The 21,106-nt window shown below is 40.8% G+C and overlaps 1 protein-coding gene across 3 annotated transcripts in view; it reads right to left on the reverse strand.

The window, feature by feature from the left end:
• The window catches only part of LOC308383861 (epidermal retinol dehydrogenase 2-like), a 30,771-nt gene extending 14,317 nt beyond the window's left edge, over positions 1–16,454 (reverse strand). For 2 of the 3 annotated variants that reach the window (XM_080862024.1, XM_080862026.1), the window contains exons 1-6: positions 16,232–16,448; positions 9,034–9,361; positions 6,096–6,227; positions 5,807–5,906; positions 5,377–5,521; positions 1,939–2,064 (exon numbers count right to left, since the gene is read on the reverse strand). In XM_080862024.1, the coding sequence (XP_080718150.1) occupies positions 1,939–2,064; positions 5,377–5,521; positions 5,807–5,906; positions 6,096–6,227; positions 9,034–9,354 (824 nt within the window). In that variant the 5' untranslated portion in view covers positions 9,355–9,361; positions 16,232–16,448. Of the gene's footprint in view, positions 1–1,938; positions 2,065–5,376; positions 5,522–5,806; positions 5,907–6,095; positions 6,228–9,033; positions 9,362–16,231 lie in introns of all 3 variants that reach the window. The other variant, XM_080862025.1, reaches the window with a different exon arrangement.
• Positions 16,455–21,106: the final 4,652 nt, after the last annotated feature.

Below are 21,106 nucleotides of genomic sequence, written 5' to 3' on the forward strand. Positions count from 1 at the left end.
GAATGAGGGTGGGGGAGGTTCAATTTGCCATGTTGCAACGAGCTTAGCTTCTGTCTTGCTAGCTTGCGCTGCGCTCAGTGGATCTGCGCTCGACAGTGCAGCCTAGGCGGATAAGTCGAACGCAGATCCACTGAGCGCTCAACACAGACAGCATCATCAGAAGAAAAGTTGATAAAATAAATAAAAAATTTTGTATTATTCGATACATATGCGTACCGAACCGAAAGCACTGTATCGAATGGTTCAATATCGATACGAGTATCGTTGCACCCCTAATATTTATATGTAAAAATGGATACAGGATTTATTGATATGGTTTACATTATTCTAACTAAATATGATTTAGGGTCTAAAGTCCCGTTTTTTTGGCCAGGCCTTCTTTTCGAGGTTGGACTTCAGGTAAATATTGACAGGTTGTCCCATTCCTGTAGGTGAAATGTCACCAGCTACAGGTAGAGACATCCATCACCTTGTATTCTTGTGATAGCCTTTCCCCGCCCCATCGTGTGAACATGTGTAAATGATCCTCCTCAACACCCCACCTCCAGCAAAAATCGACCTTCAAAGATGGTAACATGCATCACAACAAAAACTAGAAGTTAACCAAGTCGAGCAAAGGCCAGAGAGCAACAGGCAGTGTCATTAGGCCACTCCCACTCCCATCAAGGCCACCTGAATCACCAGAGTACAACCAGAAATACACAGAATGGTGACTGGTGCCCCCATGACCCCAGAAATAGCCCACAATATTATTAAAAAGTTAGTCATTCATAATTTCTGTGCATTGCTGCATGAGTGTTTTCACCAGAAAGTGGAGTGCAGCCAAACTATATTTGTTATGCACAGAGCATCCAGAAAGCATTCACAGCACTTCGCTTGTTTCACATTTTTATCTTAAAGCCTTTTTTCAAAATGGATTCAATTCACTTTTCACCTTAAAAACAAAAACCCCGCCGGTTCAAGTCTGGCTCCTGGCAGGGCCACTCGGGACATGATAAGAAGCCACTGCTATCCTGGCTGTGTGCTTAGGGGGAAGATGAACCTTCGTCCCAGTCTGAGGTCGGTACAGAGTGCTCTGGAAAAGGTCATCAAGGACGTCTCTGTACATTGCTGAATTCATCTCCCTCCACCCTGACCAGTCTCCCTGTTCCTGCTGCTGAAGAACATCCCCACAGCATGATGCTGCCACCACCCGGCTTCACTGTAGGGACCGTATTGGTCAGGTGATAAGCAGTTCCTCGTTTCCTCCAGACATGACGCTTGGCGCTCAGGCAAAAGAGTTTAATATTTGTTTCATCAGACTGGAGAATTTAATTTCTCGTGATCTCAGAGTCCCCTCAGGTTCCTTTTGGCAAACTTCAGGCAGGCTGCCACATGCCTTTTACTAAGAAGTGACTTCTGTCTGGCCTCTGCGTATAAATGATCAGTGCTGCAAAACAGCCAGTCCTTCTGGACCGTTCTCTCTCCAAACAGCAATGCTCCAGTTTTTTTGAGTGCAACCATCTGGTTATAATTGCTAACTAAGGCCCTTCTACCTGATCCCTCAGATCATCTGGGGAGCTAGCTCCAAAGAGTGAGCTGGTGGTTCTAAGCTTCTTCCATTTACACATGGAGGCCACTGTGCTCACTGTGATCTTCAGTGCTGTGGAAATTCTCTACCCTTCCCCAGATAGGTGCATTGATCTATGGAAGGACCAATCAAGGCCTTCTGTGTCTTGAGGTAGGTCAGGCGGTCTATTAAACCCCAGCACTTGTTCTATTTCACTTTACCAATTTCTGCACCCTCAATTTTCCAATGGGGATATACAAATGATCCATTTTGTGATAAGGCATGACAAAATATGGGACAAGTGAAGTGGATAAATCTTCAGATATCTCTACATTAGTGAGTGTGGAACTGTGTGCAAGTGAAAGAAACAAAGAAAGGTAGTGACTAACTTCTTCAGACCAGCTATGAGGTACATGCTCCGAGGCAAAAGCAAGTAGACCTGGTCTGTGAGCACAGCATGGATGATCTTCTTTGCCACATAATCAGGATTCAGGATTGGTAGCAGTTTTGGCCACCTGATGAACACAAAAAAGAGACAAAAAAAAAAAAAAAAGCACTGAACTTAGCATTTGTCAAGTTCTCCATTTCAAGTTCTCCTGCGACAATCTGGGTGGGTAATCAGATATTTGGTTGAAGGTTACAGAGGGTAGATTTTTAAATGATTTGGAAAATTATTACACTTTATATAATTCATGTAATTAATGCACTACATCTGCTTACATGATGTGTATTATAACATTCATCACACCAAATATACAACATGTAATTCTAATTTTAAACAGACTATTGGAATCTGCACAAACAGGCCCCCTAAAAAGATTTTACCCTTCAATAATGCTACAAATGGCAACTCTATGAATAGTTACACCGTACTAGCACCAGGTTTGCCCCCGTTTTGCTGTCAGAAATGCCTTAATGTTTGTGCCATAGATTAAACAAGGTGATGAAAACAGTACTTAGATTTTGGTGCACGTTGACATCATGGCCTCAGCTGCTGCCGATCTGTCGGCTGCACGTGCATAATGTGAACCTACCACATCCCAAAGCTGCTTCATTGGGATGTGGCAGCTGAAGGCCACTACAGTGAACTCATTGCCATGTTGAAGAAACAATATTGAGCTGACTGAGCTTTATGACATGATGCCTTATCTGGCTCGATGCACTGTGGTGATACAGGGATGGACACTGTGGCAACAATACTCAGTACCAACTGAACACTATTTAAACAGGACACACACACCGTAACATCTCCACAAGCATGAACTGACATTCTGACATTGCCATCCAAACATTACAGTAAGGGAGGAAATTTTACTGTAAGTCACAGTAACCTTGTTAATGTTGCCTATCAGCTCGTCACCCAGACAGCAAAAGCTGCTGTTTTTGTGTGAAACTGGAAGTGTAACAGGACTTCTAGTCCTCATATGTGTCAGCAAGGTGGTTTGCGACTATGTGCTAGATGGCGTCTTGGGACACCTTTGCAGAATCTGCAACTTAGGTCATGTCAGCTGGGGTAGGCTCCTGTCTCTGTGGACCTGCTGCTTAGGCCTGTTAACAATAATCAGAGCCTCTGTCTACATTGGCCTTTTCTAGCCACTGGTAGCACTTCTTGATGTCAGCACGTCCTCGCCCAATGGTATCATGCAAGGGCTTGGTCCGACATCTTTATGCATCTTCAGCTGCTTAAGGCATTCTTGGAGCCACTCATCTGGTGAGGTGGTGATGGTTGGTGGGCTGGCGCATCTCTGATGATGGCTCTGACACTCAGTAATCCTAATCCTCCCCCTCCTGTTGCTCATAGAGTCACAGTGTGCTGGATTTCAGGTGGAGACCTCCATGCTTTAAGAGGAGTATGCACCTTGACAACAGTGGCATCTATCTCCGTTTGTAGCATGGAGGAATATTGGTGTGACACTAAGAAAAACTATTGTAATTCTATTTCGAGAAAAAAAAAGTAAAAATATTCAGATTACGGTTATTTCGAGACAAACTGCCACAGCTACAAAATGCCTTGTATAGACAGTTAGTTTTACTAACTGATCAGCATACTTGTGATGCAACTGTTGGTAGCCTTGAATCTGTCCATGAACAACCATTTCATGCTGTATAAATCCATTCTTCCAAGTTTGTGTGGCCATAAGCAACTTTCTGCACCATCTTTTCAATGTCCTTGTACTTGACCCAAAAGAGAAATAACTTCATTCCTTGTTACTAAATGAGATTCTGAAGTACTACGCTATAAACTTATAGGGTACAGCAACTGCCGCAGTTTGTCTGGAAACAACCATAATCTCCACATTTTGACTTTTTTCTCAAAATACATTTGACTTAAATCTCAAAATTTCGACTTTTGCAACTTTTATCTCTGTTTTTTTGTAGATGATGTGCTTCTGTTGGTATCAGGTGGTGAACTCCATCCCACATCGGAGTGGTTAACAGCCAAGTATGAAGCAGAGTGAGTGAGAAGTCTGAGGCCATCATCCTCAGCTACATAAGGGTGCAGGGCCCACTCCGGGTCAGGGACCAGTTACTGAGGAGTTTAAATATCCCAGGGTCTTGTTCGTGAGTGAGAGGAGTGGGAGATCGACAGACTGATTCGTTCTGTGGCTGCAGTGATGCAGCACCTGACTAGTTCGATCAGTCAGTTGTGGTAAAAAAAAGCACCAAATATAAAAGTGAAGCTCTCGATTTACGGGTCAATCTACGTCTCTACGTCTCCCCCCCCCCCCCGTCCACTAAACTCACAGGCCGAACAAGGAGCTGATCAGAAATGCAGCCAAGAGGCCCATGGTGACTCTGGACGAGCTGCAGAGATCTACAGCTCAGGTGGGGGAATCTGTCCACCGGACAACTATTAGTCGTGCACTGCACAAAGTTGGCCTTTATGGAAGAGTGGCAAGAAGAAAGCCATTGTTAACAGAAAACCATAAGAAGTCCTGTTTGCAGTTTGCCACAAGCCATGTGGGGGACACAGCAAACATGTGGAAGAAGCTGCTCTGGTCAGATGAGACCAAAATGCAAAATGCTGTGTGGAAAACTAACACTGCACATCACTCTGAACTCACCATCCCCACTGTCAGATATGGTGGTGGCAGCATCATGCTCTGGGGGGGCTTCTCTTCAGCAGGGACAGGGAAGCTGGTCAGAGTTGATGGGAAGATGGATGGAGCCAAATACAGGGCAATCTTGGAAGGAAACCTCTTGGAGTCTGCAAAAGACTTGAGACTGGGGCAGAGGTTCACCTTCCAGTAGGACAACGACCCTGAACATAAAGCCAGGGCAACAATGGGATGGTTTAAAACCAAACATATCCATGTGTTAGACTGGCCCAGTCAAAGTCCAGATCTAAATCCAATCAAGAGTCTGTGGCAAGATCTGAAAACTGCTGTTCACAAACGCTGTCCATCTAAGCTGACTGAGCTGGAGCTGTTTCAAAGAAGAATGGGCAAAGATTTCAGTCTGTAGATGTGCAAAGCTGGTAGAGACAGACCCTAAAAGACTGGCAGCTGGAGCTGCAGCAAAAGCTGGTTCTACAAAGTATTGACTCAGGGGCTGAATAATTACGCACACCCCACTTTGCAGTTATTTATTTGTAAAAAATGTTTGGAATCATGTCTGATTTTCGTTCTACTTCTCACGTGTGCACCACTTTGTGTTGGTCTTTCACCTGGAATTCCAATAAAATTGATTCATGTTTGTGGCTGTAATGTGACAAAATGTGGGAAAGTTCAAGGGGGCCGAATACTTTTGAAAACCACTGTACAGGTTCTTAATGACACCTGTGACATTTGAAACCATAAAAATGGAAACCATGTAGCATGACCTACTTAGTTTGACATCCATCGAACATTCCGGTGTTGATGAAGTACGGGCATACAATCGTAGTTTTGACACCATCTTTCCCAGTTGCTAGCAGCTCAAGACCCACAGACTCTGCAAACCCTACTGCAGCAAATTTACTGGCACAGTAGTCTGCAGAATGAAGGTATAAGACAAAGCATTACAAAGAGATGTTCCTTAAATAAGGTTACTTCACCAATACCAGAAAGTGTATTTGTTTAGTTAAAATGATCACGTATGGGAGTATGCACTTTTACACTGATGGCTTAATAAATAATTCAGTCCTTAATAAAAACAATAAATAGATTAAAGAATACGTCATGTTCTCAAGCTCCACGTGTCAAACAGGGGATTCATCCAACACATTCAACTTTAGAATTACTGAGATGCATCACATGTTTAGGGAAGAAAACACACCTGCCAATCCATTGACTCCTATTAGTCCAGCAGAGCTGGCAATGCTGACAAGGTGCCCATGATTGTTGGCAATCATAGCAGGAAGGAAGGCCTTGTAGGTCTGAGGGGAGAAAGAAAAGGGGGGGGGGAAAAAGACCAAATCACCTGCTGTAACAGAAAAGGTCGTATTCATTCTTAAATTCTACTAAAGAATCAACTGGAGACGTTAATGCCAAATTAAATATCACAGTGTTGTCTAATCTGCTAGTAAAATCATGTGGAGACTTGTCCATGTCCTTTACTGACTGACCCAAAAGTGAGCCATGATGTTGACATCCATGGTCTTCTCAATCAGTGAATCAGGAGCATCCATGAACTTCTTTCCTGTCACAATGCCGGCGTTGTTCACTAAAATGCTGACATCACCCACCTCTCGCTTCACCTACATGAAGGAATGAAGAAAAACCATCACGTATGAATAAATATCATTTTGTAAAAAAGATACTCCAAAGTAAAATGTACAACAGCTGTAGGATATGCATGAGGAAAAGAGATTCTATGATTTCCCAAACAATCTGTGTTGTCTTGAAATTGATCTGTGATTTAGACGAAGAGCTGTTGTTGTTCTCTCAGCTGCCTCAGTGATGCACAGACATAACTCAAACATACAGCGGTGTGAAAAAGTGTTGTCTCGTCAGTCCACAGAGTATTTTCTTAAAAGTCTTGGAGATCATCCAGATGTTTCCTGGCAAAACTGAGACGAGCATTTATGTTCCTTTCGCTCAGCAGTGGGTTTTGTCTTGGAACTGCTCTGCAGGCCATTTTTGCCAAGTTTCTTTCTTATTGTGGAGTCATGAACAGTAGCCTTAACTGAGGCTAGTGAGGCCTGCAGTTGTTGTTCTGGGGTCTTTGGTGATCTCGGATGACTCCTCTCAGGAAAAGCCGGCCGACCAAAATTACCCTAAGAGAACAGCGAAGGTCCACTACAGTTTCATGCTTTTGCCATCTGTGGATGATGGCTCTCACTGTGGTCCACTGGAGTCCCACAGCTTTAGAAATGGCTTCATTACCTTTTCCAGATCTCAATTAGCTTCTCATTTCTTCCTCACTGTCCTTGAATCGTGCCATGTCGTCTTGTTTTTGAGGATCTTTTTGGTTCTATTCAAAGTGATTTCTTGATTGAGAACAGGTGTGGCAGTAATCAGGCCTGGATGTGGCTAAATTGGCATTGAACTCAGCGTTACAATGCTGTGATACACCACAATGAATTTGTTATAACGGGGGGTTTGTATACCAGTATATCAGTTTAAATCAGATTTAAATCAGATCAGGGTATATCAGTTTTTCCACATGGGGCCATGTAGGTATGGATTTTTCTTCCCTCTTAAAAGCCTTCCTGTTTGTGTGTCATGTAACTAATATTTGATCATCTAATATTTGAATTTCTTTGATGAGCTCAAACATGCAAGTGTGACAAACATACAAAAAACCTGAAATCAGGACGGGGCCAACAGTTTTTCACAGCACTGCAGGCTCAGTCTACATAACATTTAGATTCACTTTTTAGTTAAATTTTAAATAGCACCAATTCACAATTCAGTTGGAGATCAAACACACACTACATTATGTTACACTGACTAGAAAATATTTCATTATGGTACACAAAATAAAAGCCTCCCAATAAAGTGATAAAACAAAGATCCTGTCAGCTTCCATCTTAGAGAAAACCTCAGACAACAAACTGAATCAAGAGAGAGTATGCAAAGAGAGAAACATGTTTGGATGGTTACAGTTACACTTAAAACGGCCCGTGGTGGCTCCTCAGCCGGAGCGGGCGTGGCCAAGGTAAAGCGATCCCACGCCTGTGACGTGGACAATGACACCACGAGTAGTAACGCCGCTAAGCAACACTACCGGGGAGTAGTGTGAGTGTCCGTTCATTTACAGCTTCCTACACTGTATATTCATTCTGTTTACATTTTTCAGTGTTAAATCTTCCTGTGAAACGCTGATCTAGACCCAAACAAGACAGAAGGCAGGAAGTGATGCTTGTACTCGATGGTTATTGCTGACTCATGTTTCTACACATGAAAGGACAAATCAATTATTTAACCGTACTGCTAATGTATACAGATGTGTACAAAAAGCAAAAGTCTTAATATAAAACATGAATTAATTAATTGCTGAGTCAGAGAAAGGTGCATTTTAGTCTTTGGATTATTTTTATTATTGTTTTGGGGTTTTTTGCCCTAAAGAATTATACCTAAAATATGCGGAGCTTCACTTTAACGATGAGGGAAAAGCTGCTGTAGGAGCCACTGTGATTAACACGACTGCTGTCATTGCCACGTTGCACCAGCATTTCAAATAAATGAAAAGTCAACAATGCAAAGGACGGCATTACTCAAGCTGTCTGCAGCTAATTTTAATTTTAGTGTATCACTATGTGTGTGTGGCTGAGTGTGAGAGAGCGAGTTACTCATAAGTGCAAAAACTCCATGTGCTGTTAAGTAGGAGAGAATTAACACATCATTAGCATTCAACGGGGTCTTAATGAGCAAACGTTTACGCAGCTCTGCTAACTCCTGCAGAAATTATGAACAACTTGTATGTCATAAATTTTTCATATGGTTTCTTATAATTGTGCAACCATAGCATCATTGTCACAAGCCAAAAAACTGAATTAAAGTGAATGGATCAGACAGTGTGATAACAAAGTAAGTAACATGTTGATCCAGTGGTTAGCACTGTTGCTGCACAGCAATTACGTCCTACAGTTAAAAGCACTGGCTTCCTGGGACTTTTCTGTGTAGCAGTCCAGGTACTCCAGCTTCACCCATCACAAATATATGGTTAGATTAGCTGCTGATTCTAAATTGTGACTATGACTCTTAATGGTCATTTCTCTGTTAGCCCTGCAACAAGTAGAAACCTGTTTAAGGTGCGCCCCATCTTTCACCCACTACAATAGGCTCCAGCCCCCCAATGAACCTGAATTAGACAATGAGGGAAACCACAGATTTCTCTGAAGACTTAAAATCATTTGAATACAAAAGTTAAAAGTTCTAAAACTACTTAGACTAATATAATGTATTTTTATTTTCAAGCCACTGAAAGTTTGGACGTTGTAATAAGCTCAGGTGGTTAACTTGTTGCACGTACACATCGATGTTAACTCAAGTCAAAAACGAAGTAGATGCCAGTTGCGCTACAGGCACGTCGGTCTAATGTTCACCCAGAAACTTTACCTGGTCAGCCACTCTGTAAACTTCATTCTTGTCACTGCAGTCACAGATATAGTAGTGGACTCGACTGGCTCCATTACTTTTAGCCAGTCTAGCAGTTTCCTTCATCCCTTCCTGGTTGATATCCCACAGCACCAGCACGGTGCTATAAGCTGCAAATTCCTGAGCCATGAGACGGCCGATTCCACCACCGGCTCCTGTAATGAGCACCACCTCACCAGCAATGTTCTTCTTTTTCTTTGGCACAAAGAAGTAGATGAAAGACTCCACATTGTACCAGATGGACAAAAGGAGTACTTTGATGGTTTCCAAGAAGAAATTCATAATGAATCTGGAAAGAAAGAAGAGAGACATCAATCAAAAACAAAACAAACGTTTCCTGGTATTATGAATAAGACTGGAAATCTTGATGAAATGATTTTCCTCCAATTTTTTATACAAGTAGCTTCAGTCAGATTACAGAAACCTTTGTGTTATTCCTATGACTCTTTTTAGTTTTGTCTTTAATGAATTTAAAAGAACTTCAAAGCAAGTTGTTTTGGGGCATTATAGAATTTTGTGAAAAATGAATTCAGGAATAATCATAATCAAAAGGTGCACCTCAAGGCTCTGTATTAGGACCGACACTATTTCAATAATAATTTAGGAAAAAGGCTGTACCGTGACAAAACGTGGAACAAGGGATATGCTGTTAATGCTTTCTGAATGCACCGTGTATCAGCATTGATACTGGCAACTTGCAGGCAGGAACATTTATAAGTGTAAATAAATAATGAGTACAATCAGCAAGCGCCCCTCATTTATCATACACTACCTCGTTTGGAGTGCAAATCTGACATGAGCTGCATCATAGTGCATATATAGCAGGAGAAAAGTTTTTTTGTCTTAAGTGGTGAAACAAGTTTATTTTACACAGTATTGAAGATTGAATAGCTCTCCCTCTCAGACATGCCTGTGTGTCTGTGCTTGTTCCATTGTGTGTGCTGAAGATGTGAACGCATAGCATTGCTATAACAATGACACTGTGATACGACAATCACATAAAAAGTAATACCATACCATATTATCAGCACAGCCCTAAATAATGATGTCAAACACAGCCAGGAGAAAGTATATGCACACTACCTGTTTTTTTGTTGCGGCCCGTCATCCAACTGGGCCTTACTCAGACTTTATCAGAACTCTTTGTTTTTAATCTGGTTTAATGCTCAGTTATTGTGGGTGATTTTAACATCCATGTAGATGCTAAAAATGACAGCCTCAACATGGCATTTAATCTGTTATTAGACTCAATTGGTTTCTCTCAAATGTAAAAGAACCCACCCACCACTTTAATCACACTCTAGATCTTGTTTTAACATATGCATAGAAACTGAACATTTAACAGTGTTTCCTGAAAACCCTCTCCTGTCTGATCATTTCCTGATAACATTTACATTTACAATCATTGATTACACAGCAGTGGAGAGTAGACTTTATCAAAATAGATGTCTTTCTGAAAGCACTGTAACTAAGTTTAAGAATATAATCCACCCACTGTTATCATCTTCAATGCCCTGTACCAACACAGAGCAGAGCAGCTATCTGAACGCTACCCCAACAGAGGTCGATTATCTTGTTAATAATTTCACCTCCTCACTACGTACGACTCTGGATACTGTAGCTCCAGTGAAAACTAAGGTCTCTAATCAGAAGTACCTGACTCCGTGGTATAATTCTCAAACACGTAGCCTAAAGCAGATGACTCGTAATCTGGAGAGGAAATGGCGTGTCACAAATTTAGAGGATCATCATTTAGCCTGGAGAAATAGTTTGTTGCTTTATAAGAAAGCCCTCCACAAAGCCAGAACATCTTACTATTCATCACTGATTGAAGAAAATAAGAACAACCCCAGGTTTCTCTTCAGCTCTGTAGCCAGGCTGACAAACAGTCAGAGCTCTGTTGAGCCAACCATCCCTTTAACGTTAACTAGTAATGACTTCATGAACTTCTTCACAAATAAAATTTTTATCATTAGAGAAAAAATTACCAGTAATCATCCCACAGATGTAATATTATCTACAGCTACTCTTAGTACCATTGATGTTAAGTTAGACTCTTTTTCTCTAATTGATCTTTCTGAGTTAACTTCAATAATTACTTCCTCCAAACCATCAACGTGTCTTTTAGACCCCATTCCTACAAAACTGCTCAAAGAAGTCCTGCCATTAATTAATGCTTCAATCTTAAATATGATCAACCTATCTCTAATGATCGGCTATGTACCACAGGCCTTCAAGCTAGCTGTAGTTAAACCTTTACTCAAAAAGCATCTCTAGACCCAGCAGTCTTAGCTAATTATAGGCCAATCTCCAACCTTCCTTTATATCAAACATCCTTGAAAGAGTAGTTGTCAAACAGCTAACAGATCATCTGCAGAGGTTTATTTGAAGAGTTTCAGTCAGGTTTCAGAGCTCATCACAGCACAGAAACAGCTTTAGTGAAGGTTACAAATGATCTTCTTATGGCCTCTGACAGTGGACTCATTTCTGGCATTCAGCCTAATCCTGGCCCACCTGAGTAGTTTTAAAAACATGCCTGGGTTACATATTTTACATGTTAATGCCTACCTGACAAGATAGATATGGTGTTCATCGTCCAAGAAAAGATGGTGTAGTAGCAATGTATGTTAAATGTAGTTTTTCAGTGCGAATGACGCTTTCCAAATCTTTTTCTAAAATAATATTCTCTCCCCCGATCAGTCTGGTTTCAGAAAGCAACATAGCACTGTCACAGCTTCGATTAAAGTTTTAAATGACTTTGTGGAAGCTTTTACTGTGTGGCACTTTTTATAGATTTGTCAAAAGCATTTGACACAGTACATCATAAGCTGTTATGTCACAGACTTTTAGATATTGGCTTTCCAGACCAAGCTACTGACTGGTTTTCAAATTATCTTTCTGATCATAAGCAGAGTGTTCACGATTGTTCTTGTTATCCAAGTGTCACAAAAGGTGCACCTCAAGGCTCTGTATTAGGATCGACACTATTTGCAGTTTACATTAATAATTTGGAGCAGAATGCATCTGCTGCATCTCTACGCTGATGACACTGTTGTTTACTATCACACAAACTCAAATGCCCTGGATTTTGATCATCTACAGATTGCATTTATTATTCAGTCACATTTGTTCCATCTCAAACTCGTACTGAATGCTGGCAAAATGAAGCACATGTTGTCTGCAAACTAAAAGAAATACCTGCCTAATTGAATTTGTGTGGTTATAAACACCTAGCTATTTTAATACATGAATGTGTCTCAAGTCACATATTAAAAATTAATTTTAAAAAAAGCTCAGATTAAAAGTAGTGTTCTTCTATAGAAATGAATCAAAAACAACTTTGCTACCACGTTCTTACCTCACGTTGATTATGATGAGATTACTTATATGAACACTCCCGTGAGCTCTTTTACAGACACTGCTTGATCATGCAGCGCTATATTTCACCATTGTACTTTTTACTCTTTGGTTAACTGGCCTCCCCTGTCCACACACAGACTAATGCATTTGGCTTGTTCGGAGTCCCAGACACTTTCCTGCACCTCCCCAGATAACATCATCCACAACGACATCTGTGCCAAGAATGTGGAGCAGGTGGCCACGATCCTGGAGTCTCTGAGGCAGGCCAGACTCACGGCCAAACCAAGTGACGGAGGAAGGTGGAGTATCTGGGGTACCACAAACCAGCAGCCATGTTCTTCACAGTGATGAGAATAAGGCCATTAAAATAACTTTTTTCAGCGACTGGTAATCTAACCAATTACTTTTTCTATCATTACAACGCCGTAACCGTTACTAACAAGAAAATGCGGTGGGTGCGTTACTGTTTTTCAACACACAGATGCTTAAAGCCGTCTTCATCTTACTGTGAGCTAGGGAGGGTGAAACAATTGCACAAGTGCTGCTGATTGGCTGAGGAAGAGTAAAGTAGTCATGGTAAATCAACCAGAGCAGGCATGGGCGGGTGCTGACATACAAACAGATATGTAGAGCGATGAGACAAAGTCATGGAGAGTCCAGATAATTCAAAGGTAGCAAACAGCTGAAGTGGAAGTGCAGAAATGATTTTTCTCTTAGAAGAGATAAAAGGCTAGTTCCCATTTACTTTAATAATAAACTCATTTTTACAACAAACAGCTGAAGATATATTTTAGTATGTTCAAGTATGTTTAGTAATTTATATTTTAGTAGAGTTCATTAAGAGGGGATCCAAGCTCTTTTACATATTTAAACTGGAGATGGACCGATCCGATATTACATATCAGTATCGGTCCGATACTGACGTAAATTACTGGATCGGATATCGGAGAGAAATAAAAAATGTAATCCGATCCAATAAATATAAAAAAAAAAAAAGCACCTCACAAAACTTGCAACACGGCGTAACTCAGCTCATAACCGTAGCACGTCGCAGCAGTGTGGTCACGTGATAGAGCAGCTGTGTGTATTTGCAGCCTCGCTACCAAACCAATATTTCATCTCCGAGGAAGTTTTCCCAGAGAGAAGTAAAGCAAGTGTGTAAGTTCATCTCTGAATGTTTGTAAAGCATTCCAGCGTTAAGTTTAACAACCTATGGAGCGACTGCCTCTTCTCTCTCCTGCTGCCACTTCAATCGTGACACTGATCAATGATCAGCTGATCGGCTTTTCTGTGGCGAGTCCGTGTCTCTTGTTTGTTTTTGGCCCACTTTGCACCAGAAAGAGGAAACCAGCGGCTGAACAACAGCAGCACGTTTAAGCTTGATAAGCTGTTGTTATAATGTATTTAATATTACTTTCTACACCAGGATCTTTTTCTACAGCTGACGGCTGTAACTGTGCAGGGGCGGATCTAGCAAAGTTTAGCCAGGGGGGCCGATAGGGCATGAACAGGGAAAAGGGGGCACAAAGACATACTTTTCTTTCTTATTCTCATTTAAAATGTCGAGCTTTTAATAAATAATTATCCGAATCTTACACCCAAAGTTTTAATCTGATGTAAAATGTATAGAAGTCCATTACTGTATATAGTAACTATTAAGTCTAATATACCCTAGTAAGCTATAGTACTTTTTCCTTTGGAAAGATACCATCTGTGCAGTTCTGTTGAAGAAAGATGTTGAATCTATTTAATTATTCTTGAAAAATAATTTATTTCTGTGCATTTTTTTTCACACTGCATCAAATTAAAGTTGATTATGTCGATTAAGCATCATGAGGTGGAGCGTGGTTCCCCCCTTTTTTTTGCTGGGAGTTTGCAACCCTATTAGTTAGGTTGCTTAATATTTCTGCTAAGTACTCTTTAAAATGCCAGAATAGGGAGGATGGAGCAGGTTTAAGTTTATTAGATTGATCAGTTTTGCTGAACTATGTAATGTTTTGGGTGCAGTGTATTTTTTACATACAGGTTTAACAGAATAGCTTTAGTGTTGTTGTTTATTTAAACTTGAGTATGAACTTATACAAAATGCAGCAAGATATTAAAAAAACAGTCTTATTGATTAAAAAACACTATATCGGATTCATATTGACAGATTCAAGATGGCGGCGCGCACGGGTGCAGCGGCTCTTAGCTCTCCAGTTTGGTGCTCGTTTTTACTTCTTTGAACTATTACCGTCAGGCCGACGGTACAGGTCACATAAAACCAGGACAAACAGATTCAGGGATAGTTTCTTTCCCAGAGCTACCACCGTAGTAAATAAGCACAAAAACAATTGAACCTATTCCATACAGTCACTGTCATTATATTATGCTGCTATCCTGTATATATTGTACATACTATTGTTTGAGTACTTACGATTGTTTTTTTTGTACTTTTCATATTTTACATTTATATTTATTATTGAAACTTGCACCAAGGGAGTGGCACTCCAATTTCGTTGTACTCTGTACAATGACAATAAAGGCTATTCTATTCTATATTGGTATCGGCAGATATCCAAATTTATGATATCGGTATCGGACATAAAAAAAAGTGGTATCGTGCCATCTCTAATTTAAACATTTTCTAAAGTAATGCAATAGTTACCTTTCCTGGTAATTAGTTACGTTTACAATATTGTAACTCCATTACTACTTAAAAAAAGTAACTGCGCATGCGTGTTTTACCCATATTCTATCGCAATATTTCATTTTCCTATCGTGACCGTGATTATCGGTATAGCCCAGCCCTAATTGTAATGCGTTTCCTATCTTAGTTTCCTACAGTCAAATGTATGGCTATCTGTTTAAAATCTAGAGGCTGGCTGCAAATGGGCCATGCAACATGATAAAGAGCCAAACACACCTGCAACAAGAAGGGCTGAAGAATCAATGAGCTGCAATGGCCCAGTCAAAGTCCAGACCTCGACTGAAATGTTGTAGTGGACCAGAGCAAGAGCTGTACATGAACAACTGGCTGCAAAGCTCAACGTAAAGCAACGCTGTTTAAAAACTGACAATGATGCCAGACTGACAGCCATTCATTACTTCAATGTGTTGCTGCTAAGGACAGCTAACAGCTGTCGAATCAACCACCGTGTTAAATAATGACATTGTATAATACAACATGTGCTGCTCATCAGAGGTTGCATTACTTTACTTTCAGAAGCTGGCAGGGACCCGATTTTATTTCTATAATGAGTAAGTGAGAAAAACCTGAGAACTCAATGTGTGTACTTTTCTATGTGTGTGTACTTTTTTAAATATATGCCACAAGACTGAAATCACCCTTCGCAAAAACCTCCTTACACGTGAGACAGAATTTGCAGACAGCACCAAACCGCAAGGCAACAACCACTTCCTCTTTGAACGGTCAAAACCTCAAAACTCTGAAAACTGTTGTCCCGATTGGACAAAGGTTAGAAAGTAGGTTTCGTGTCAAAGGTAATCAGGACACCTTTTGCTTTTTAAAACGACTGCAGGCTTTTCTGGGACAATTAAAACTCGAGTTGTTGATTGTCAAACATCCGGGTAAGTAATTTTCTGGTGATGAAGTTTTGTACGATTCACTAAAAGTAACCAGTTCTAGGAATTTAGACAAAAACTTACTCAAAAATCAAAACTTGTATCTTGTTGTGAAGCATCACTGGCAGTTTAACACCAGCTTGAACACGCTGCCGTGTTACAGCCGTTTGCAAAAGGCAAGCATATCATGAAACACTTTGATGCTTTCAGCTGAAATTAACTTTCATTAACTCACCAAAAACCCAGAGTCCCGTTCAGGCGGTTTGACAGTGAACCCGTTCCCTCGCCTTGTTGTCACACACCGCATCAGTTTGAGTCAACCTTTGCTCTCCACATAGGCTAACGTTATCAAACTGATAACGGAAACTAATAAAGAGTATCTGTAGAGTTCGCAGAGAAAGGAAACGTACCGTGCTCTTTATTTGGTGGGACAACACCGCGTCTCCAACACAAGCCGTTCAATATTGTGTCACAGCAGTTTGTGTAGCCTGCGGGCGAAGAAGCACGATGTCACATCAAACAGAACCAACACGGATATGCGGGGTGTGTCTGTGCCTGTTTTCTGCCCAGATGCATCATGGGACTTGGAGTACGTGTGCTTACTGTTACGCATACAGCGTGTAATTAGCCACATGCTACATGTTTAAAGCGCTTCCATGCCTTTAAGCATGTAGACACTGTCAAACCTAACCTTTTCAAACTAGGCATAAAAATGAGAAAGTAGTGTGACTTAAATGACTTTAATCACGCCATGCTGTGGTACTACAGGGCTGAAGGTTTCAGAAGCTGCGTATCTGCTGGGATTTAAGCATAAAACCAGGTTACATAGAGTGATCTGTTACAGAGAAAATATCAGTTGTTCTATTTAAAAATGGTTCAAGAGGTGACTGTTGAGCTCAAAGGAAGGCAACAGCCTAATTCTAATATTCAGTCGTTACACCTGAAGTATATAGAAGTGTGTGTGTGTGTGTGTTTACTTACTTTACCTGCTGTTAAACACTAAACAGCAGGTAAAGTAAGTATTGAACACATCACCAGTTATCATCAATGATCCAAGAAATGCTGTCACATAGTGCAAATCCATATCAGCTGGTTCAGTCCCAACTGATAAAGCCTGTAAAATGATGTCTCATTACCAAGGTGTCACACAAATATCTCATGGGTAAAACCAAAGAGCTTCTGCAACACACTTGTGGCCGTATTGTTGCAAAAAGTACCAATGGCACTGGTTATAGAAGAATTTCTAAACTAATAATTATTTTAATTATTTTATTATAATTATTATTTTACCATAAATCGGGTCACAGCCAGGTGTTCCCTGCAAGATTACAAGCAGAACAGTGAAAAGAAATATCAGAATAGTTGTACAAGAGCCAAGGACCACATGTGGAGAGCTACAGAAAGACCTGGGATCAGCAGGTACAGCTGTTTCAATGCAATCAACCGCCATAGCTTCTTGTATGCATGCCTACCATGCAAGAAAATAACCATGTGGAAGCATGCTCAAAGTTTGCAGAACAACATTTTGACAACCCTGGAAAATAAAGGAGAATATATTCTGGTCGGATGAATTCCTTTTCAATCTCAACAAAGTTGAACTTTTTGGAAGCTGTGATACACTTTTGAAGGTCAAAAGCATATCACTGTTAAACACCAACAGCGGCATTTGGAGGTGGTGAACATCATGATGCGGTGCTGTTTTTCAGCATACAGTATTGGTACGCCTCACATAACTGAAGGCAGGATAAATGGAAACATTTACAGGGACATTCTTGATGAAAATATGCTCCCATCTACCAGGATGATGAAGATGACACGAGTGTGGATTGTTCAGCAAGACAGTGATCCCAAATACACAGCCAGGTGTTGGTGGAATTGAACTCAGGACCTTCTTGCTCTAAGGCAATAGTGTGCCACCATGCTGCCCACCTTCAATATGTATATTTAACAAATATTTAGGACAGCTTTCTTCCATTTGCACAATATCTCTAAATTTAAATTCATCCCTCTGATGATCTCTCCTCCTCACTCAGCATCACTCTGATTAGGTGGATGTTGAAAAACTAGTTCATGCATTTATTACTTCCAGGCTGGACGACTGTAATTCATTATTATCAGGAAGTCCTAAAAACTCCCTGAAAAGCCTTCAGCTGATCCAAAATGCTGCAGCAAGAGTCCTGACAGGGACTAGAAAGAGAGCAGATTTCTCCTGTTTTGGCTTCCTGTTAAATCCAGGATTCAAAATCCTGCTCCTCACATACAAGGTCTTAAATAATCAGGCCCCATCATGGGGGCTTTCCATGATGCACTGAGTGTTTTCCACTCACTATTTGTTTTGCACAACTCTCTCCACTTCAGTATTGGTTATTATTAATCTCTTGCTCTCTTCCACAACGTGTCTTTATCCCTTTTTTTCCCTGAGCCTGGCTGTGCTGGAAGCTTCTTTCTGTTAACATAGTGTTTTTACTTCCCCTTGTCATCAAAGTGCTTCAAAGGGGGGTTGTATCGTTTGCTGATTGTTGTCATGTCATGAATATATTGATTGTTGGGGTATTCTCTGTTTGCTTTGTGTTATTCTAGGATCTTTACCTTACAATATAAAGCCCTTGAGGCAACGGTTGTTGTGATTTGGTGCTAACTGAATAAAATTAAAAAGAAACTAAATATTTTTTGGATGTTTATTTTTCTGCTAAAAACTATTTTTTATCTTTATTATTATGGTAGCTGCTCTGTTGGAAGTGTGTCAGCAGTAATATCCCCAGCGCATAGCCTCAGCCACTAAAAACACGCTGACGGGATGATGTCGTTTTTGCAGTCAGTATCTATGGGAACCGACACAAATCCAAAGTTCAGTTATCCAAATGTTGTATATCCTTCTCCCAGCAGGAGAGAAAAACTCATCATGAAGCTGAGAATATTTTGTTTGTTTGTTTTTGTTTGTTTAGGAAAGTTAGAAAAACAAAGTGTGAAAAAAAGAACAATTGCATAACTGTGGGGATTGAAGAAAAGGGGATTTGGACCCTCGGACAAGGAGTGATCCCAGAAGAGCCCATGTGGGAACTGGATAGGTCAATACATTTTGGGGGATGTAAATAGTTTTAAATTAATTTGTCATACAGGGAGTGCAGAATTATTAGGCAAATGAGTATTTTGTCCACATCATCCTCTTCATGCATGTTGTCTTACTCCAAGCTGTATAGACTCGAAAGCCTACTACCAATTAAGCATATTAGGTGATGTGCATCTCTGTAATGAGAAGGGGTGTGGTCTAATGACATCAACACCCTATATCAGGTGTGCATAATTATTAGGCAACGTCCTTTCCTTTGGCAAAATGGGTCAACAGAAGGACTTGACAGGCTCAGAAAAGTCAAAAATAGTGAGATATCTTGCAGAGGGATGCAGCAGTCTCAAAATTGCAAAGCTTCTGAAGCGTGATCATCGAACAATCAAGCGTTTCATTCAAAATAGTCAACAGGGTCACAAGAAGCGTGTGGAAAAACCAAGGCGCAAAATAACTGCCCATGAACTGAGAAAAGTCAAGCGTGCAGCTGCCAAGATGCCACTTGCCACCAGTTTGGCCATATTTCAGAGCTGCAACATCACTGGAGTGCCCAAAAGCACAAGGTGTGCAATACTCAGAGACATGGCCAAGGTAAGAAAGGCTGAAAGACGACCACCACTGAACAAGACACACAAGCTGAAGCGTCAAGACTGGGCCAAGAAATATCTCAAGACTGGTTTTTCTAAGGTTTTATGGACTGATGAAATGAGAGTGAGTCTTGATGGGCCAGATGGATGGGCCCGTGGCTGGATTGGTAAAGGGCAGAGAGCTCCAGTCCCACTCAGACGCCAGCAAGGTGGAGGTGGAGTACTGGTTTGGGCTGGTATCATCAAAGATGAGCTTGTGGGGCCTTTTTGGGTTGAGGATGGAGTCAAGCTCAACTCCCAGTCCTACTGCCAGTTTCTGGAAGACACCTTCTTCAAGCAGTGGTACAGGAAGAAGTCTGCATCCTTCAAGAAAAACATGATTTTCATGCAGGACAATGCTCCATCACACGCGTCCAAGTACTCCACAGCGTGGCTGGCAAGAAAGGGTATAAAAGAAGGAAAACTAATGACATGGCCTCCTTGTTCACCTGATCTGAACCCCATTGAGAACCTGTGGTCCATCATCAAATGTGAGATTTACCAGGAGTGAAAACAGTACACCTCTCTGAACAGTGTCTGGGAGGCTGTGGTTGCTGCTGCACGCAATGTTGATGGTGAACAGATCAAAACACTGACAGAATCCATGGATGGCAGGCTTTTGAGTGTCCTTGCAAAGAAAGGTGGCTATATTGGTCGCTGATTTGTTTTTGTTTTGTTTTTGAATGTCAGAAATGTATATTTGTGAATGTGGAGATGTTATATTGGTTTCACTGGTAAAAATAAATAATTGAAATGGGTATATATTTGTTTTTTGTTAAGTTGCCTAATAATTATGCACAGTAATAGTCACCTGCACACACAGATATCCCCCTAAAATAGCTAAAACTAAAAACAAACTAAAAACTACTTCCAAAAACATTCAGCTTTGATATTAATGAGTTTTTTGGGTTCATTGAGAACATGGTTGTTGTTCAATAATAAAATTATTCCTCAGAAATACAACTTGCCTAATAATTCTGCACTCCCTGTATGTCACATGTCAGAGTCCTCTCAATATTACACATAAAATTAAAGCAAATACCAAGTTCACACAGAAGAATTAGTGACCAGCAGCAGCTCTCATTCGAACGCAGCAGATTTGGAAAGACCCAGAAAGTCAAACAATACATGGAGCCCAGTTTACAAAAAGAGGGGAAAAGTCAAGAAGATGCATCACCCGACCTCATTCTAGTTAGAAGAAAACGAGGAACCGTCAGGAATGCACGGGAACGTTGTCCCTGTGGCAGACTGGCTACTGTTTAGATGGAGGTTGTTTCAAAAGGACCATGTTGGAGATCTGAGCAAGCAGAACTCTATAGAAATTGGAATTAAGCCAGGATAAGATTTCCTTCTAGGAGGAAGATTAAAGATCCTTGGTCAACAGGTGGATGAAGAATGAAAACACTCAAATCTATTCAGT

The sequence above is a fragment of the Rhamphochromis sp. 'chilingali' genome, assembly GCF_963969265.1.
Source record: "Rhamphochromis sp. 'chilingali' genome assembly, chromosome: 16".
In the NCBI taxonomy this organism is placed as follows: Eukaryota; Metazoa; Chordata; class Actinopteri; order Cichliformes; family Cichlidae; genus Rhamphochromis; species Rhamphochromis sp. 'chilingali'.